The 20447-nt window shown below is 38.1% G+C and overlaps 1 protein-coding gene across 1 annotated transcript in view; it reads left to right on the plus strand.

Moving 5' to 3' along the window:
• The first annotated feature begins 609 nt into the window (after nt 1-609).
• PREX2 (phosphatidylinositol-3,4,5-trisphosphate dependent Rac exchange factor 2) overlaps nt 610-20447 on the plus strand; it is a 169154-nt gene continuing 149316 nt past the window's right edge. The window contains exon 1 of the mRNA XM_058832482.1: nt 610-1018. Within this exon, the coding sequence (XP_058688465.1) occupies nt 878-1018 (141 nt within the window). The 5' untranslated portion in view covers nt 610-877. The remainder of the gene's footprint in view (nt 1019-20447) is intronic.

Genomic DNA, 20447 nt, shown 5'->3' on the forward strand with positions numbered 1-20447 from the left:
TGTTTGAAATACGTACTGAATTATTTTTTATTCTTTTAATGTATCATGCAAATCTGTTAGGCAGGTAGGAAAACTGTATAATGTGGAGAGGTGAGCTGTGTTCCCTAGGACATAGCACTTTGTTTCAATAAACAAACAAACCAGCCAACCTAAATCCCCTCAGTATCTTCAAAGAACTTCTCTGTACCTGCTCAGCACAAGCTTAGCTGTGTATGCTTGTTTGGGGGAATATCACAGCTCGTATTTTTAATACATATTGTAACACACATCTCGTGGGAAGGCGTGGAAGGGGAAGTTGAAATGGCTCTTTGCTGATGATAAAATCAAAACAAAAACAACTGCCCATTCCCTGGACAGCCAGCTTGCTGGGACATTTTTATAATTCTTTTACTCTGTTGTTGGAGGTCTCCAATTAGCCTCAAACTGGAGCTCGCAGCTTGTGTGTGAAACAGGCAGCTGCTGGCACGCAATCCTCCCCGAAGTTGTTTCCTTTCCTTTTTCCTGAGATTTAGCGAAGGGGGGGAAGGGGTTGGAGTCACATGGATACAAAGCTTTTGATTAATGTCCAAGTCTGTGCTGCTGCGGAGGCTTTCCAACCTCTCAGCTAGCAGGGCGAGCTGGGAACCAGTGACCGCTCGTTTCCTCCAGGCTGTGTCCCCTTCCTGACGGGAAAGGAGCGCTCTGCGGGGCGGCTCGTCGCCTCCGGAGCTCGGGCGGCCGCGGGAGCGGAGCGGAGAGAGCGGGGGCTGGGGACCGGCCCGAGCCCGGCCCCGCTCCGTAACTTGCCGGGGTCTTTTGTTGTCCTTGTCCGCAGCGCAGCGCCGGGGCGCTCGGGGGAAGGCGGCGGGCTGGGAGCACCGATCCTCCTCGCTGCACCATGACAGAAGAAAGCAAGGGGGAAGGCAAGGGGGAAAGCGGGAAGGACTTGGAGAAGCAGCTTCGCTTACGCGTGTGCGTCCTCAACGAGCTGCTCAAGACGGAGCGGGACTACGTGGGCACGCTGGAGTTCCTGGTGTCGGTGAGCGGCGGGGCCGGGGCCCCGCGGCCGCGGGGAAAGGGCTGCACCCCGGGCTTTTGCCTGAAGGGGAGGGAGAGTAACAGGTTTGGAAACAGCCGAAGAGGGGTCGCTCGCTGTCCCTCCCCCAGGCTCCCGGGCGCACTTTGGCTCTGATGATCTCGGATCTCCGCGCGTGGAAGCGGGATGGGGGTGATGTGTCTGGGTACCCCCAAACCTAGCGGGTGTGGGGGCTTGTGTTCATTTTAGGGCGCCGCAGTTCCACTACTTGCCATGGTCTTGGAAACCCAGCGGTGCAGGGGGGAGGGAGCAGGACACAGGGGGTGCTGGTGTGCAGCAGCTGCTTGGCATTATAGCCACATGTGGCATTCGCTCCTGTCTTGTGATACAGGGTCAGCTGGGAAGGTAGCTCATTCTGCTGTGTAGCTGTGTTGTGACAGCTTGAGCTTTTAGCTTCCTTCTACATTTCAGTATCACTGTTGATAGGATTATTGGTGCCAGGTGTTACCCTAGTCAGAAGGGCAGGAGTTCTCACTCTCTCAAAAAAGCCAAAGTGACGAATTATTGCAGAAGAGATGCGGGCAGTGTTTCATTTGTGCCTGATCTTGGTAGCATCACTTTAGGGCTCTGATGTGATAAATACATCCAAATCAGCTGCTTCAGATTGCAAAAGTTTTCACAGTAGCCCCATCATACATTTCTCTCCTCCTGTCCCATTGAAGAGGGGAAATCCTTCCAACTGCAAACTTCCTGCTTTGCTGCCTTGAGAATTGTGGACTTTCTGCTTATTACCATGAAAGAGGAAATTCTTAAGTTGGCTGTGACAGGGAGAATAAAAGCACAGACATTGGAGTGAAATAAGATCTATGGAGTAGCTTATTTTCTCCATATGTTTATCCTCAGCAGAACCATGAAAAATGGTAAATGGTCCAATATGGGGTTTTTTTTGTTTTTGTTTTTTGTTTTTAAGTATAGGATGTATATTTGAAAAAGGTGTGTGATTACTTTACTTGCTTCCATTTAATGATCAGGTTTTACCTATTTAAAAAAACAACAAAAAAAAAACCTCTTGGAAATGTTCTTTCATATTTTACCTTATGGCACAAATTTGGTGTATGCCAGAGTCTTGGATTTCAGCAGATTTGAAGAATTTTTATTATCTTTAATTTTGAATTCTAAAGTTTTAGACACAAGATATTTGAGTTCAAGTACTAAGTGCTCAAATTCTCCCAAGGATCAGAATCTGTATGTGTTTCAAATTCTATCCAGCCACTGAATTCAATAATAAGTCTTTTTGCAGTTTGGATCAAGATGATCTATATAAATCATATGGAGAAGGGGAGAAGGGTTGGTGTTAAGTACTTAGTTCTACATCAGCTTTTCAGATTCATTAATGATGGTGGACAAGTGGCAGTTCAGCAATGTAAATCCTTCACAGAAATATCACATGTTCTAATTATACCTCAGTTTTATTTGAGGAAACAACTTCTGAGATTTTCTTTGGTCTACCTGCTAGGACTGCTGTTGAGGTCAGCTGTGGTTGTGGAACTGTGAGGGCCCAGTGGCCAGTATGGAGAACATCACACTGATTTTACATAAGCCATCAAAACCTTCACTGTGTGAAGGGTTTATGTTCCAGTCAAAGCTAACAGTTAGGCTCCCAGGTCATCTCAGTGTCGTCAGTGGAGCTCATGGTGGTAGAAACCATGTTTCCTTTATGGCTGAGAAGCTGAAACCAGTTATAGTCTCCCTAAGAGTTTTCTCAGAGTACCTGCAGTTTTCACTGTAGTTAATAGGAAATAGGATATTCACTTAGATAAATGAAAAAAAACCCTGTGCATGGCTAGATAATGAAGAGGTTATAAGGAGGAAGTGATTTGCTGGTGTGTGTCAGCATGGGGAATGCTTTGCTGGTTTCCCAACACTGGAAACATACCTGTTATATGCTAGATTTATTTAGGTTCCTTTGTTTACATTGGAATGAAATAGTATTGCTAAGAACAGATTTCTGGTTGGTTATTTAAAGTCTTCTTTTCCTTGTACTCCTCTATGATTGCTCATCCTTCACTTATCATCAGAGGAGTAGCTTGGTTTGCATGTTCTGTCAAAAGTCTGTAACACTGTAAGGTGCAAAGCAGATTTGATATATTTGTTACTTCATTAGATAGTAGCTGAGTAGTTATTCCCATGTGAATTCTTTCACCTCTTCTTTTTTGGCTTCATGCTGTGTAAATACAGTATATTGTTTTACATCTGCACTCATCACAAATCTGAGTGGAAAGGTCTGGTTGTATTAATATTATTCTTTCGTATCTCCTGAATCTTCCAGTAATAAACTGTAGTAGTGTAGTCTGTTGAGATTTCAGTGATTACAGAGCAATAACAATTTTGGCCAATTGCAGTGAGGTATGTAAACATGTGAGGTGGATAAATATAAGTCGCCCAGTAGTTGCAACAATGTTTGGAGGGAGGAGGCATGCACAGGAAATTATGAATAAATGCTTATACTTTTCCTTCAGATGTTTCATTATAACATCTAGAGTGTCATTGCAATACCAGAGTTTTTGTTCCTTCTATCATTTCTTAAAAGTAACAAGTGATGGAAGAATTGACTTAAGACACTAAAATGCCTTTTAAAACTACATCTGTAAATGGAGGGGTTTTTTTAATAAGCTTATTAAGTTTCTATTACAAACAATTGATACTTTACTGGCTAAATTAGCAATTGGATTTTTTCTGCTTCTGGATGCTCTTGCTGGTGATCATACCATTTTCCTGCGGTAAAATCTTTGTTTCCCAATGAAAGAGAAGCTTTACTTGCAAGAACAGGGGAAAATCTTTTTTCTTAGCAAGATGCACTTTATGGAAGGGAGAGAAAGCAACAGTTGGTGAATATTTGCAGTCTAAAATAATTCTGTGTCATCCAACTGTGTGACTGAATAATTAATAATTACCTTGAGTACTTATGGTAAAGATACTTAAAAAAAAAAAAAAAAGATTGTGACATTATCAATATGTACCTTACCTCTTTCATTCTTCACAGCAAATGACCAAATGTCTATATTTACTGTGATCTGTGTAAACATAAGGAAGATTTCCTATGTTGTTGTATAAACATAATTAGACCGGAGAAAATGAGACTGAGGGAAAACTTCATCACTCTTTACAAGTACCTGAAAGGAGGCTGTAGTGAGGTAATAATCAGTCTTTTTTCTCCTGCTAACAGGTGCCAGGACAAGAGGAAATGACCCCAGGCTTCACTAGGGGAGGTATAGATTGGATATTAGGAAAAATTGTTTCACTGAATGGGTGTTTAGGCATTTGAGTTGGCTGCCCAGGCAAGTGGTGGAATCGCCATCCCTGTAGGTGTTCAAAAAACATGTAGATGTGGCACTTGGGGACATGGTTTAGTGGTGAACATGGCAGTGCTGGGTTACTGGTTGAACCTGATGATCTTGGAGGTCTTTTCCAACATTAGTGATTCTATTCTATTACTAGCTAACTAGAGCAAAACTACATAAACTTTTTTAAGATTCTCACTGGTCTGTGATTTTATGCTGAGGAATACATGTTTTTTTATGAGGGTTTTAGAAAAATAGTTTTTTGGGTTTTTTTCGTAATATGTTGAATGTTTTCATGTGAGGTTTCATTTACTGTGTAATCAGAGTACTCACTTGAATCCTCAACACAGCAGTAGTAAAGAGACTGGTAAAACTGTGGGTAGAAGTTGATGAAACATTAAAAAGTATTTAATAGTAAAGAGTTACTAAAATGTGGCTAGTTTAATTTGTCACTTTATTACCTGATATAAGGCTTAGTTCTCATGTTTGTGATTTACACTAATTGACTGGTCAGTAAAGGCAAACCAGGCCATAAAGAATTTTAGGATGCATGTACATATATGTATGCATATATACATATATAAAATGTACATATGTATCTTTTGGAAAGAAATTTTATTTTGGAATAAAAATAGAAAATGTAATCGATCTGCTACACTTGGTACTTCAGGGGATATCCATGGAAGTAGAGTTTAATTTTCCATGGCAGAGATTGTTTCTCTGGCGCAGTTTCGTGTTCTGACAAATTTGACATTGATGGGAATAGAAGCAGATGTTGGCACTCCTGTAAGCCTTCCCCACAGCCTCAGCTGGGGTAGCTAGTTAGATCTTGAAGCAGCTGGGGGAGAAAACAAAGCTAGTTTATTATGTAGACTATAGTATGGTTTACAGAGTCTCTCAGTCAATATATGTTTCTGCCAGTTAACTCTCAAGTATCAGTTTGATTTTATTACATCCTACTGTACTGTCTTCTGCTTGCACTAAAGTGAAAAAATGGTTAGTTTTCTTTAAATGTGCCCTGCTAAGGGAAACTGGATCCTTGCTTTTCAATTGGTATAAAGAGATATTGTTTATAAGGTCTATTGTGCAGCCTTTTCAGTGTCTGTGTGACTCCTCAGGATCTGTATTCCCCTGCTGAACATTCCTTGTCTCTTGGCTCCATACATATTTCTCTGATTGTTGAGCAGACAAGTTATTTTGGAGAAGTGATTATAGTAATTGAGACTTCAGGTAATCTTTATAGTCAAATTCATTGTTACTAAGCCTGACTAGAAATAGACAGTTTATATCATGGATGGAAAACTCCTCAAAAGTTTATACTGTATAATAAAGTTAGATGTTGGGCTTTCCACAAAAAAGAACAATTTATAAATGATCTTTTATGGTTGTGGTTTGATACAAAAACAATGTGTCTGTGTGTGGTTTTTTTTGTGTGCATGTGTATATATATCACAGAATACCTTAAATTGGGTAGGTCCCATAAGGATCATCTAGTCCCATTTACTGAATATGTTATATGTATATCTCAATTACAGTGATGATTAGTGACTTCATAGTGCTTTTTGTAATTGCATTTATATTTTATAAAAGGGATTTAAATGAATGGAAGGGAAGGGTTTTAGCTGGCTGCATTTTTTGATAAGGTTATGTGATTTCCTTTCTCTTCAGGAAAAGAAAAACAACATTCTATGGCTACTTCATCAGAAAAAGTCAAAAGGAAGTGCAAACACAATTACCATAGAAAGTCAATATCTTTTCCATTCACTTCCAATTTCTGCTCTTTCTAACTTGCTTAAGTGTTAACAAAAAATGTGAGTGTGGCATTCTATTTTTATTTGACTTTGCTTGTCTGTATCAGTGGCACCACCTGTGGTCCCTATCAGAGTAAGGGTAACTGCTCAAAAGCTGCTTATTTCTTTGTAACTCCTGCCCCAAGGTTGAACATTCTGCTTTATGGATTGGATTAGCAAGAAAGATTTTGGTTTTTTTGTGTGTGTGTGACTTTACTAGGTGAGTGCAGAGTTCATGCAATGTAAGACAATGGCAAAAAGCAGAGTTTTTTCTGAAGAATTTTAAAGTACATATCTTACCTTGTTTGGAACTGGAGGGATTTATGCTAGACAATGACAAATGTTTCATACTTTTCAAGATATTTCCTCTTACTGCTCTCAGATGCACTTATATCGTGAAAAACTCTTCTTTAGGAAGAAAGGTGGTTTGTTGAGCTGTTCATTGAAAAGTTTAGAATATTGAAAGGAGAAATCTGTCTTTGTTCCATAGCATTTAAGAAACTTTTCTGTTCTTAAGACTTATTGTAGACTTAGACTTAATCTTTTGAAGGCTATAATATTCTTAGAAGTGTTGTACAATTTCATGATTTATCTGTATTTATAAATAATATTTGCAGTGTTCCAGTTATTTCTTTGCTCTGCCTTATAGCTCAGTCCTAACTCTCTTGACACATGTATTTCCCAAATTTGTAGTGTGAGCTGCTAATTTAGAAGACGCTACTTGGAGGACGTTGTCCATCAAAACGTCCAGGTTTAAGTTATTCCATGCAGCCTAATGCTATTGAATAGTGTGCTATTTGCAGTGATTTCAAATATTTATGGAGACATATTTTTCAGCCCCCTTTCGGTAGTAATTTTCTGTCACCATTTTATAAACACCAACCTTTAAAACTAGGTATCTCAAAGTTTGGTAAGGTTAGCATGAAGAGCAATTTTGTCAATTAGACGAAGTTGAAGTCATTCTAACAATATTACAACATGTGAGAAATTGAAAAGTTCTTTGCATTGGTAACCAAAAGGAAGTGTTTTTCGGCCAAAATAAATCCAAACTGGCTGTAGTTGACCGAAGATACTGGTTGGCATGATTTGCTTATCTGTAGAAGGCTGTAACCATGTATCTCAGTAAAGTATATGTCCCTGTTTGGAAAGAAATTGGATTATCCATGAATGAAATATAGGCTTGAGCAAGGTAATGAATTTTATTTAAGACTGTACCTTTTTATACAAGTGTCTTGAAGAACTTCTTGCAATCACACACTCATGCATGTTCTTTTTCAGGGATTTTTTCTAACTATTTTTGCTTTAGAACTCAACTTCATGCGTATTGATTTGGTTTTCTGTTTGGGATTGAGCAGGATTATCACTGTCTTTGGTGAACATGTGGATTGGTGTGGGACTGGCTACTCAGGAGGAATGCAGGAATGAAGATAGCAAAGTGGAGTCACCACTCCTGGAGGTGCTCAAGAGCTGTCTGAATCTGGTGCCAGGCGATATATTTGAGTGGTAGAGTCCGGTGCCTGGGATGGAATAACCCTGTTCACCTGTACAGGCTGGGGGCTAGAAAGCAGCTTTACAGAGGTAACTCTGGGAGTACTTGTGGACAAGAACTGGAATATGAGTTAGCATTTCACCCTTGCAGTGCAGAAAAAACTCAGCATCCTGTGACTGTTCTAGCAAGGGTGTTGCCAGGAGGTGAAGGGAGGTGATTCTTTACCCTCTGCTCTACAGCTCTGAGACTTCTGAAACTCAAATTTTTGGCTCCTTAATTGAAGAAATAATTTTACCTGCTGACACAATTCTGGTGCTGGGACCAACCAGCAAGGTGAGGAGGGACCAGGAGCATATTGCTGCAAAGAGGCTGAGAGAGCAAGGTTTCTTTGGCCTTGAGAAGGCTTGGTGGAATTTTTATTATTGTCTACAATTCCCTGATGGATAGATGTGGGCAAGATGCAGCCTCATTCCTCTCAGAGGTGCACAGTGGAAGAAGGAGAGGCCATGGAAGATGGGAATTCCAATGAAATGTGAAGGGAAAAAATATTGCTTACAATAAAACTGGTCAAAAACTGATATAAGTTGCTCAGAGGCAGTTTTTTATTTTGCTTAAAGGTCATCTAGGCAAGACTGGACTACCTGTTCTAGTTGACACTGTTCTGTTCAAGCAATTGGGCTAGATGGCCTCCTTTCCAACCTCCATGACTCATCAAATTGCAATTTATTGCTATGACAGAAAAAAAAGGCTGACTGTCTTGAAATTTCAGCCAGTTTCAGGAGAGCAGAATTTTCAGGGTTGCATCTCTAGTTTGTTTCCTTTATACTCTGAAATTGCAGTGCAAATGGCCAGGCTGTACTGTTCAGCAAATAGTTATTTAAAATTCAAGAAAATGTACAGGTACACAGTTTTATTTATTAATTTATTTTTAATTTCAACTGTATTATGTTTGCTCAGGAAACAGATAATCTGACATTTTTGTACTATTTTGTATTCAGAGGTGTCTCAGTGCTTTTCTGTCATTAATAAATCAAACCTGTGTAGTTCTACAATGGGAAACTTAGGTTTTGATTTTTGGATCCCTGTGGAAGTTTGTTCCAGAACCAGAAATATAATCTGATGTCTTGATTCCCAGTTCACTACTCTGACAGCAAAGCAACCCTTTCCCTTCATATATAATTGATGCTAAAAGAATGGTTGTCTACTTAAAATGTCTGAGAAGCCGCAAGGATAACTGTTCAAAGCCAGCTTAGTTTTGTGCAAGCTTGATTGCTCCTGGGATTGTCTCATAGGCGGCTCACAGTTGAATTTATCCTGTTGTGGGGACAGAACTGAGAAATTAAGGGTTGATACTTATTTTAGGTCCCATGAGACCTCCAGATTGTCCTTTGTGCTTTTGGCAGTCTGGCTGCCAAGTCATCTGGCATCCCTGATGAGCTTTCAAGTTCAAGGCTGAAGAACATGAGGGTAATGTGTAGGAGAAACAGATAGAACTGAAGTGAGTACTGGAAAAAATTGTAATACATTGTTGTAAGGTGGCTTGCTTTATTATAGTGTAATTTGTGTGATGCAGCCCCCTTGACAAATTGATAATATCTTGATGAGTGAGGCAGAATAAGTAATCTAATCCTTGACCTTCCTAGGGAAGTTTTATATGAATTCTCACTTCAAAGTAAAATTTGTCTGTGGGTGCTGATACTTGTGCCTGAATTTAAAATATTTTATATACATTTAAATGTTTACTTTCTAAATATATTTTTGCCTATTATAATAATTAGAACAAGTGACCAATATCAATTAATATGATGGTGAATTTACGTTTAAAAAGTGTTTAATAATTGCATGTGTGAAATAAATTGTTAATTTTCTAATGCTGTCTAAAAGGAACCATTCCTAGAGTGAGGGATAAATGTGTTCCTACGTGTTGACTTAATTAATCCCAGCCTCTTTATGCCTAAATCAAATGTGTTTTGACAGAGTGATTGATGTCTGGGATGCTATGGATTTGTGCAACAGGGCTGGAAAACCACTTCATTTTATTGCTTGGTGTGTGCTAAGTTACACCCTATCCTTAAATTCCTTGGGTAAGGTATCTGGATTCCTAGAAGAAATAGCATGCGATGGCGTGCTTTGAGACAACATCCTCTGAGTCTGTAGTGTGAGTGTGGTCTTGCTTTACGAGTCACAGAAGCATTTGAGACTTAAACAGATGTGGCAGCAACTGAAGCTCTGCAATGTGTAAGCACCACTGTCATTAAAAGACACCACAGCTTGACAAGGTGGAGGGAAGAAAAAGTGGCACACACCTGTAGCGTTGTGTCATTTGTAAAATGTTTGTGGCTGAATAGTTTGTATTTATCTCTTTGTTGTCTGGGAGGGAGAGCTATTTTGCAGACGCCATAGGAAGCAGGAAGGCGATAAGTAAGTCCCGATTCATAGAATGCCTTTGTAAAAATGGCCATCCTACATTTTTAATGAGAGCTGCTTCCTTCCATCTAGTGGCTGCTGGGTTTTGTTCACAAAAGGTATGATAAAACACTACTTAAAAATGAACTTGCAGAATATGATAAAAGACCTAAAATGAGACGTGCTGGAAGGAACCTGTGAATTGCTGTGACAGATTTAAGAAAAGGTCTATCCCACTGCCATGATTCTGGCCAGGACAGGGTTGATTTCTGGCAGTAGACAGGAGGGGGCATGGCTAGGGCTTGGAGATTATTCTATACCATTTCACATTATTGGTGGGATCGGGGAAAAGGAAATCTCTTTTGGGGAGAAAGGGGTCCCTTCTGGTTGGGGTAGCATGGTGGAGGCAGTGGTCAGGTATTGCTGTTTCCATCTGAATCATTCCCCTCTTTCTTGTGCCCTCTGCCATTAGTAATGTTCCTGTTTGTTTTCTTATCTCATTTCTGTTTCCAGTAAATTGTTCTTATCTCAACCTGTGATCTTTACCTTTTGAGCCTCAAATTCTCCTCTCCAGCCCACCACAAGGGGAGGGGTGAGCAGGGTGTCTCAGTTTAGGACAGCAGGGGCAGAGTGAATCAGTGATGTGTGGTTTCAGTGGGAACACTAAATTGGGGAATACCATTACTAAATTACAACATACAGTAGTTTTTTTTCATAATAGTAATTTTTTTATAATAGTAAAGTAGCATTACTTAGGGAATTTGTGCTTCATGACTGGAGGCTGTCTCTCCTGAAGAGTGTAGGTGTAGTACCTGGTTGCAATCTAAGTGATTTCTGAGTTTGATTATTTTTTTATTTGCATATTTTTTTGTCATCTGTAACTTCTGGAATTTTATAGCACATAAAATAAGTACTTTTATGCATTTTAAGTACCCTGTCTAAAAGTTTTGCTAAGTACTTGCATCACTATTTTTCTTGTTTGAAATATAATTATTCTTTTTATGAAATCCCTTTCGTACTTTCAATCATCTTTAAAAATCCTTTGTGATGAATTCTTCTAGTGTCAGTATCATTGATCTTCTGCCTAGTTTTGTTCTTAGGCTTTTGCATACAGTTTTCAGAGGGCAAAACCTAACATCCTCAAACGTGTAATAAGTGTTTGAGGTATTAAATTATGACTTTTCTTGTCATAATTCGATACCTCATACTTGTCACAATAACATCTTTCTTGACTGAAATATGTTAGAATTCTGTTTATCATTCTGCAGTGTGTAGTTAGCACCTTACTTACGCCCTTTTTTTGCCTCTTTACTAATCCTTAAATAGCAAATGAGGTATTTTTAGAGATTGGGCAAGATTCTTGAAGTATGACTTGTAGCTGCTACTTGCTTTTTATTACCATTCTATTTTGCTATGTGAACGGGGAAAAGATCTAGAAAGAGGTCTCAGTGAAGGATTAGGTATCCTACCAGGAATATGAGCAGTAAGAGCTATGAGATTACATTTCTGTGCTCTGGAAATAAGAAGGAGAAAATATTAAGGAAAAACACACTAGCAAGGTAGAAAAGGAAGAGGAAAGGGTTACTAAAATTAGTTCTAAAAATGAAAATTCGCACAAAAATCCCCTTCGAAACATGGCAAGTGTGTGATGAGATTTCCTCATACTGTAGTGTGTGTGTTAATAGGACGGGCATCTCTAGCTTTTGCTGCGTTAAATTATTGATGCTGCTCATGGTCCCAGAAGTTAACAGTGTTATTGGATGTTTGCTGTGAGTATGAAGCAGGACAAGTCCAGTGTTTCTTAGACATCTTCAAATACAGTCAGCTGGAGGTGTGAAAATACCATTTTCTTTGAATTTGGTTATTGTGTGCTAATTTGCTTTTATTTTATGATAAAATATGAAATTTCAATAATTATCAGGAGACAGCTGAGAATTTTTTATTGAAGAGAGCATCATGTGAGCTGTCTTTAGTTAATATTTTAATCAGTAAAAGAGACCTCCGAGTTTTCAGGAGAGTGTGACTGATTGAACATTTCAAAAGTGCTAAGTTGTAGATTGCTTCCATAATGTTGGAAATATTTTTGGCAGAACTGAAGTCTTTCTGTGGCTTAGAGTTACAGCAGAGACTTATTTTGCAGAAGGATTGTATCTGTTGTTTTCTCTAAGTGGAAAGGTTCATTTTCTATTAAGATGTTGGTTCTGTAGTTCAGTTACACAGAACAACACATAAACACCATTAATAATGATACTGGAATTAATGAATGGAAATTACAAAATTAATTGGTTGTAGACCACTTTTAAATATCTTGTAATATACCTGGAAGGATTCTTTATGTGGGCAGGGGCAGAAAAGTGAAGAGCTGGTAGGAAAAACTTTTCAGTTACTTAAGGGCTCATTTATCTCTTTGACACTGCATGAGATCCTGTTTATTAAGAATAATGCCTGGAAGTTGGCAGTTATATTCTGTATGAGTGTGTTAATTTCTTCCCATATGCTATGAGGTTGTCCTCACAGGAAATAAAGGGACTTTTTCCCATGTTCAGTTATACAGAACTGTTACAATAGTCAGACTGGACAGAAACAATGGGAAAGAAAAGTTCCTGTTTTCTGCAGATATTGAAGTGGTCTTCGACCCTTAGCAAGGAAGATCTTCAGTCCCACTGAGACTGCAAAGAGAACTGATTGTCATTACTGTATGAAGATGCTGTGATCTCTCTTGAAAAACAATGCTTTACTCTTAAATGTTTTAAGGCAATTTACTGCCCATTCTATCCATCTGAATTACATCTCAGTATTTGCACTTAGAAGTAGCAAATTGACACCAGGGAATGCTTCAAGTTGCCTCTTCATAAACACTCAGATATATTATGCTGTGTTTAGAATAGTTTTGGATAGGTGATGAAATAAAGCTTGGGCCTTACTGATATCCTCAAAAGAAAAGCAGAGGATAATACAAATATAGTAGACTTCTCATACTAGTAAGGATTTGAACTGTAAAAATGAATCATGCTTTGTTTTTAGTCTACTGTGCCAGGACAAAATTGGGGAAGGCTGATAAATCAACATCTCGGCAAATACTCTGATGAAATTTTCATGTGAAGCTGAAATTTTGCTGATAGTGCTACAATATAATGTGTAGTTTTCCATAGGTAGGGAAAGACAAAGATTGAGACTAGCCCCGCTCAAAAATACTGTGAAAATCTTTTTAGTCAATATTCAACCTATAAATTCAAAAGATATTGCTTGTCTTTAAATTTCACATACTTGTGTTATAGAACATTCCCATGAGCTGTGGGAGATGACTATCAGCCATGTTTGAAGATTATTTAAATTAAAATACATTGAAGATAAAAGTTGAACAGGAGCTGTACTACTGGTAGAATTCCTTCATAATTTCATTCAGTAGACCAAGTGAAGAAACTTCTTCCAAGTTAAAAAATGTTTTTTTTTAAAAAGTAAAATTGTATTATATAGTTATAGTAGTTAATCTTCTGTTATACTATCAATCTATAGGTTATTAACTTGACTAGTTACAACTCAATCTCATTAAGTTCTTAACTTTGATTTTGTAATGCACTTTTCAACACATACAATCCAGTAAAACATAGGTTTTCTAAATTAGTTTTCAGGCTACTTCTTCACTGAAAAATATTTTTGATTCCTTCACATACTTTTTGGGTCTGAGTCAAAATTTTCAGGTGAATTGGTTAACAAAGCTTCTCTTGTTTCTCTGTCAAACTTATTTGTATACAAATGCAACTTTTAAATGGTTATCAATGCAATATTACATAAAATACTCAGTTTCCCTGACATTTAAATTGATTTTATGTAGATTACTATATGGTATGTGTGAGCAAGTGATGCTGGCAGTTGTTGTATCATGAAAAATGAAGGACCAACTGAAGTTTATTTGGGCATCCTGTGGGAAATGTGTACTGGAAATACACTGGATTAATTAGTTTTCATCTCTATTGCAGCAGCATCCAGCACAGGATGTAAAAATATTTGCACTTGTAGATTTTGCTAATAAAAAAGCTTGGTGCTTGGACCAAATGAGATATTCTTATTACTAGAAGAAAAAATAAAAGATTAAAATATGACCACCATGACAACCATTATCCATTTGCATATTGCATATCTTCGTAATGAAAAAATCCCCATATTTACTTGCCAAGTGCAATTTGGCTTTTGACTGCAAGAACTGTTAGATGTAAAACAGGGCTTTGGCAAAATGTTATTTTGTGTCTAAAATGTTTGTTCTTTGTATGCTGTTGTCTTTCTTAATGTATCATGGCAGTAAAGGCTGTAATGGCTATTTCAGTGCTTTTCCTGTTGTTTTCTAGTCACTGTAAACAGCTCTGGGATAATGCAGTGCTCTGACTTTCCTATTTATTTCTAAAACTTTTAATTTCACTTTTTACTAAAAAATTAAAATTAAAGAAACTCTTTTAATAACTTTTAAGAGAAAATGTTTCTCATATTCTGACTAGTGGTAACAAGTAAAGCACTTACTACAGTTATGCCACTGACTTCCAAAAGGAATTTACTAGTGTATCACAGAAACTCTGGTTGTTGACCCTTTATTCTTCCATTTCTGCAAATTTATTTACTTGGCTTTGTCTTCCAGGAGATGATGGATGGTTATTGATAGATAACTGGACTTGAGATAGATGCAACATTCCTTGTCAATAGGGCAGCTGTAGCTTTACTGTGAACTACAGATGGGAAGCAAATATTAGGATATTAAATATTCTTATTGTGATATGAAGTCTTGTACAGTGAAAGATCTGAGGTATTTTTCTGGTTAATGAAAAGAATGTACATGAACTACAGATTTTTCACATGCAACCAAATTGCACTTCTAAGGTTTTAAGAGTTAATGAAACATCTTAAAATAATATTTTTGGCCTTTAGAAAGCTTCTGCTATTACAATAAATCCCTATATTTTAGGGGACTACTGTTTTCACGAATTTTTGAATTTAGAAAAAGTGGCTACATAAGGTACTAGTAAATATTTCCTTTCTATGTATCATAGAACTTCACATTATTAATTACTATCACATCACTTTATAAATTACTTTATAAAGTAATAAATACATTATAAATTACTAAACCACTTTATATATTATAAATCACTTTATAAATTCTACTAAATCAGGTCGTCATATACAGATACATCTAGCCCACTGTTCCTAGTCTATCTTTAATTCTGATTTACATGCATACACCAAATATTAGATGGATTTTAAAGCCATGATGAGTCATGATCAGACCCAAGATGTCAATATGGTTAACATAAATTTTGAGGTAGCCTGATTTTGTGCCCAGGCTAAGATGAAGACCTGAGGAACTAGACTGCTGGTTAAATTTCAGATTCTCCTCAGATCTCCAGTGCTTCTGGTGCATGATGAGAACAAACAGTTCAGCTGATAGCACTCTGCTACCCTCACCTATTCACGTGGAGACGGGACTTAGGCAGGGCACTTTGTCTCAGCCTCTGCATGTACTTTGACTTGATAATCTTATACTTTTTTTACTGCTCATTTAACAACTACCGCTCAAGACTTTGCCACTTGGCCTTGGAGAATTAGTTACTGCTGCTCCTGCCCAACAGAGGCTTTGATTTTTTAATTATAAAGTCTGTCTGGTTTTTCCCTTACTGAGAGAGAATGTCTTCAGTGATAAGTACTTTGGTAATCGAAGAATGAAAATATATTTACGTTGCTCACAATTTTCTGTAAACAAACTTTTACACAACAGACTTCTAAATTTATACACTCATGTATGTCCGCTTAACTGGAAATTTTGGGAAAAACAAACTTTCCTTAGATTTTAGGGTGAGGTAAGGAATGAGCTGCTGGTGCCATTCTAACACTAATTTTCTTTTCAGGTTTGTTTCAGAGGCAAATAAAGCTGTGTTAAATATGAATAATAAAATAATTATGGCTGGGCAATATATAAAAAATCATATGTGTTTGGGGGTCAGTCCTAATCTGAGACGCCTATGTCAGGAGTTGTTTATCTAGGTACTTAATGGATGAAGACAAACTCAAGTAGGAGTTTTGCTCAGTTACTGAATTAAGTTAAATACCCTTCCTAAAAGCTGACTAATAGATTTGTCCATTTTTTCTTTGTGTTATCATAGAATGGCTTGGATTGGAAGGAATCTTAAAAATCATCTATCTCCAGCCCCCCTGCCATGGGCAGGGAACCTTCCTCTAGATCACATTCCTCAAAGCCTCATTTAGTCCGCCTTCAGCAGGTGGAGTCCACAACATCTCTGGACAACCTGTTCCAGTGCGAAGTTTCTTAGGTCTTCTCAAATCCAGTCTCCTACAGTGAGTAGTTCTTCACTCTTCCAGCTCCTGCTTTCACCTTTTGCAGCTTGGGTAATGTGGCTGGGATACTTGCTGGTGAAGACAGAGGTAAAAAATGGCATTGAGTGCCTCAGCCTACTCCATGTCCTGCTAGCCAGGTTGCCAGTTACCTTCCTGAGTGGACCCACATATCCCCACATCTTCTGTTGCTTATGTACCTAAGGAAGATTGTTTTGTTACCCTTGATGTCCTTCACCAGATTTACTTGTGCCACTATAATTTTCCTAACTATCTCCCTGGCTGTTTGGACAATTTCTCTCTATTCTTCTTGGGCTACCTTTCCCTGCTTCCAACCTTTTTAAGCTACCTGATCATTTAAGTTTGCCCAGGGGCTACTTGTTCATCCATTGAGACCTCCCGGCATTCTTTCCTGATTTCCTGTTACTTCAGAAGACTTCCGACAGATTTATCTATAAATTTTCAGCTTTAGGCTTCCACTGAAAACTGTTCCTTGTGCTGTGAAGAATTCCTTTATTCATATTCAGTTTTTTTACTTGCAGTCTTTTCTGCCTGCCTCTACTATGAATAAAAGATCACAGCTTTTGTCACCTCTCTTTGGAAACCAAAAAAATTAATTCATTAAATGACCATGCATAAAATACTTGTTTCCAGAAGCCTACCTCATGTTTGTGTTTGTAAAGGCTTTTACTGGAGCTACTGTACATGCTCAAAAAAGCAAAAAGAAGTTAACATTATCCTGGAACTCTAGTGTCATAATGGAAGTGCTTTGTCTTAGTTTAAATAAATATTTACTTTGAACGTCCAAATTTACATTTGCTAAGACTCTTAATGCGTATTGTAGATTGTGTATTCTGATAATAGTGCTGGATAACACATAATGGATAGGTGTTCTCAAAATGGCAGAGTTATTCTGAGATTTGCCTGTTGTTTATACTGCATTCAGAATTCCATTGTTTGGACCAACTGGAACTCAGTCCATACTGTTCCTGTCAGAGGTGCCACTTGCCGTGGGGTGGGTATTCTGACAACTGGCATCTAGAGTCATTGCTGAATCAAAGATGGGAGGGAGCAGAGACAGAGATTGAGGAATGCTAGTGTCCTAGTACTAGCCCAGGACAGCTACAAGAACTGCTAGCCCTGCCAATAACAAATTGCAAGTAGGAGACTTGAGTGTCTGGAATCTTATTTTCTTGGCCCAAGCATTTTAAAAATTATGGGTAACAAAGTTTACAGATGCTGGAGGTTTTCTATGGGTCTCCTGGACTTGGTTAGGGAAACAGCATGAGGGGTAAATTTAATTGTCTCCTAGTGACATGTCTGAACCTCTAGCTATTTTTTTCTAGCAGAGAGTGGCCTGTCATAGTGCAAGAAGACATGATGTGAATGGCTGCTCCACCATTCAGTTGAGCAGGATCACTGATATGAAAAAGTAGCCAGCAGCACTGGTGGGGGAAAAGAGTAGCAGACTTTGAGGATCTGGAGGAGATAATTGTTTTTTGAGGCAGATGAAGGAGAGATCTGGTTAATTTTAAGACATCGCAGAGAAAATGCAACAATATGACAGGAGAAAACAGTGCTTCAGGTATTAACAATATTTTAAATATGAACTTCTGCCTTTCAGAGATATGCATGTGCTCTCTGGTAGTGAGTGCTTTATTGATTTAATTTATAAAAATCTCACTCATTTCATCTCATGGTGTAGTCAAATTTTTTAAGGCCAAAAATGTTTTTTGAAGTTCCATACTATAATAATTTTATCATATTGAGAAAATATCATAATGCTGATGTTGCACAGCACACCGAGTGGTAACATCGTTCTGTATGTATTTAAGCACTCAGTGCAAATGAAATGCTTATCTTTACTGTTTCATGGCCTGGTCAGTAAAGCACAGTACATTTGCTTTAAATAAACAGATATGATGCAAGAATAGAGTTTTCTGTGTGTTTGGTCAGGAAACTGACACCTTCATATTTCATAGAATTTCATTAAACATGAGGGAGAGGCAAAGCAGAGGATGCAGTGCGGTTAATTTTCTAATGTCAGAGAATAGGCTTTTACTCTTGTGTGCGAATCCAGTCAGCTCAACCAAGTGAAAAGCTCGGAAGCCCTCAGTGGAGGCTAATTAGAAGCCTCCACCATCACTGCCCGCAGAATCTGTTTGCACTCAGTGTTCTTGGCACCCTGCACACCGCTGCACTGATTTCACTCTTCATCTGCCACCTTTCTACAGCCGCTGAGCCCGTTCCACTCCAGAGCCACTGGCTTGAGCAGGATTTTCCAAGCAGTTGCATCTCTGATAGCCTGCACCCTTTCAGTACCAAACCTTCAAGTTGGATTGGGAAAGAATTTGACTCTTTTTCCAGATGATGAATATGTTCATAAATGCAGGAACAGGGAAAAAGGTTATAATGGCATAAATCAACAGAATTATGAGCTGGGAGTGGATGATAGCAGTGGAAATGGTGAGCAAACAAGAACAGGCAAAAAAAGCCAATGAATTTTAAGCAGAAATCAATAGGTAAAAACACTTGAGTGCACTCTGCATAAAAAGCTTCCACTGAAATTCTGGGTTTCTAGGTCTTCTTGTTTGTTCGTGGTTGTTTAGAAACAGTCATGAAACACTAGGAAAGTGAAATTCCTTGCTCTGGTAAACTCCAAGGTTTACTTAATCTATTACTATTACCAGCTGGTCTTCTGCAGCAGCAGAGACTTCTGCTTTGAATGTAAAGGCTAATGACTTATGCAGAGATGAGTATCAATTTACATGTCAGAATGTATGTTTTTCAGCTTAAACACAATTACTTCACTGCTCATGTTAATGCAGTTCTGTTGGACAGAGAAGAGCAGGGAAAGATTAGTCTTCTTTGCAGTGCTAGGGACTGGTATTTGTTGAACTTCTGCTGTTACTCTTTTTGGGTGATTTCATTGTCATCATATGGACAGCTCTTTTTCTGCTGAAGAATATCTACTCAGTGTTGTAGATAAAGACATAATTTGTGCAACAGTGTTATGAGATCAGGGACAAGATGGCCAGTCCCTGTTCTTTCAGTTAACCAATACCCTAATCCTTACTCTGCTTCCATGGTTGTCTCTGTTTGACCAACACCATTTTTTTGCAGCAGCCAGGGAATATGTTTTACTGAGGATCTGCCATGTGATGTGCAATGGGAGTGATCACACTTGAAATCCATTGCTTTTCCAGTGTATCCTCTCTCTCAGCTTTTGGCAAAGCACTTCACACTTCATCTGTAGTTTTGCTGTCTATTTTATCTTTGACTATGGGACAAAGAGATGCCTTTTGTGTTGGATGGAGAGAGGTGATGAGGGAAGCTGCTTCTGGAGTCCTACTGGTCCCCTGCTTGCAGAGGGTTCCTTGTGTGAAGTAGAGATCACTAACCTTCCTCCTGCTGAAAGTCAGAAGTTTCCTTCACAGTTTGAGATTGATCTGTTGAGCTCTTCTGTTGAGGTAGCTGTAGGTTACTTGAGATGCACTACAGTATATTTTTAGTAAAATTGGATGATTTTAAAAGTAATTTAGGAAAAGAGAAATGTTCATTAATGAAAAATGTGAAAACCCTGGGGGTTTAATAATATTTACAGTTTGAATGGAAACATATCTGGATACATTCTTTGGGTAGACATAAAAATAACAGTTCTGGAAAGGGAAAACTTGGATATTATATAGAGAAGTCTGAAAACTGAAGTGGTAAACTTGAATTATGTGCTAGACACATTAGTACATTAATATTTTAAATGAAAGAAAACCATTGATATAGTATTCCACAGAAAAATATGTCATTTTGCAGCTCTTTTAAATACATATTTAAAACTGTTTTGAGAGTTGCATTATTGAAGTCAATTTAAGCACTATTTGAACATAGTTAAAGTGTAGAGAGAACTAAACAAATACACATCTGAAACAGACATTGTGATTGGTCTTTGAAATTTTTAATAGCATGTATTCCAAGTCTGACTCAGCTCTGAAGTTAATTAAACTAATTACTTAATAGCAGCTGGTTCCTTTTCCATATTCAGCAATAATTAACATTTTAAATTGAGTGTG

Source organism: Poecile atricapillus, chromosome 2 (genome assembly GCF_030490865.1).
Source record: "Poecile atricapillus isolate bPoeAtr1 chromosome 2, bPoeAtr1.hap1, whole genome shotgun sequence".
Taxonomy (NCBI): Eukaryota; Metazoa; Chordata; class Aves; order Passeriformes; family Paridae; genus Poecile; species Poecile atricapillus.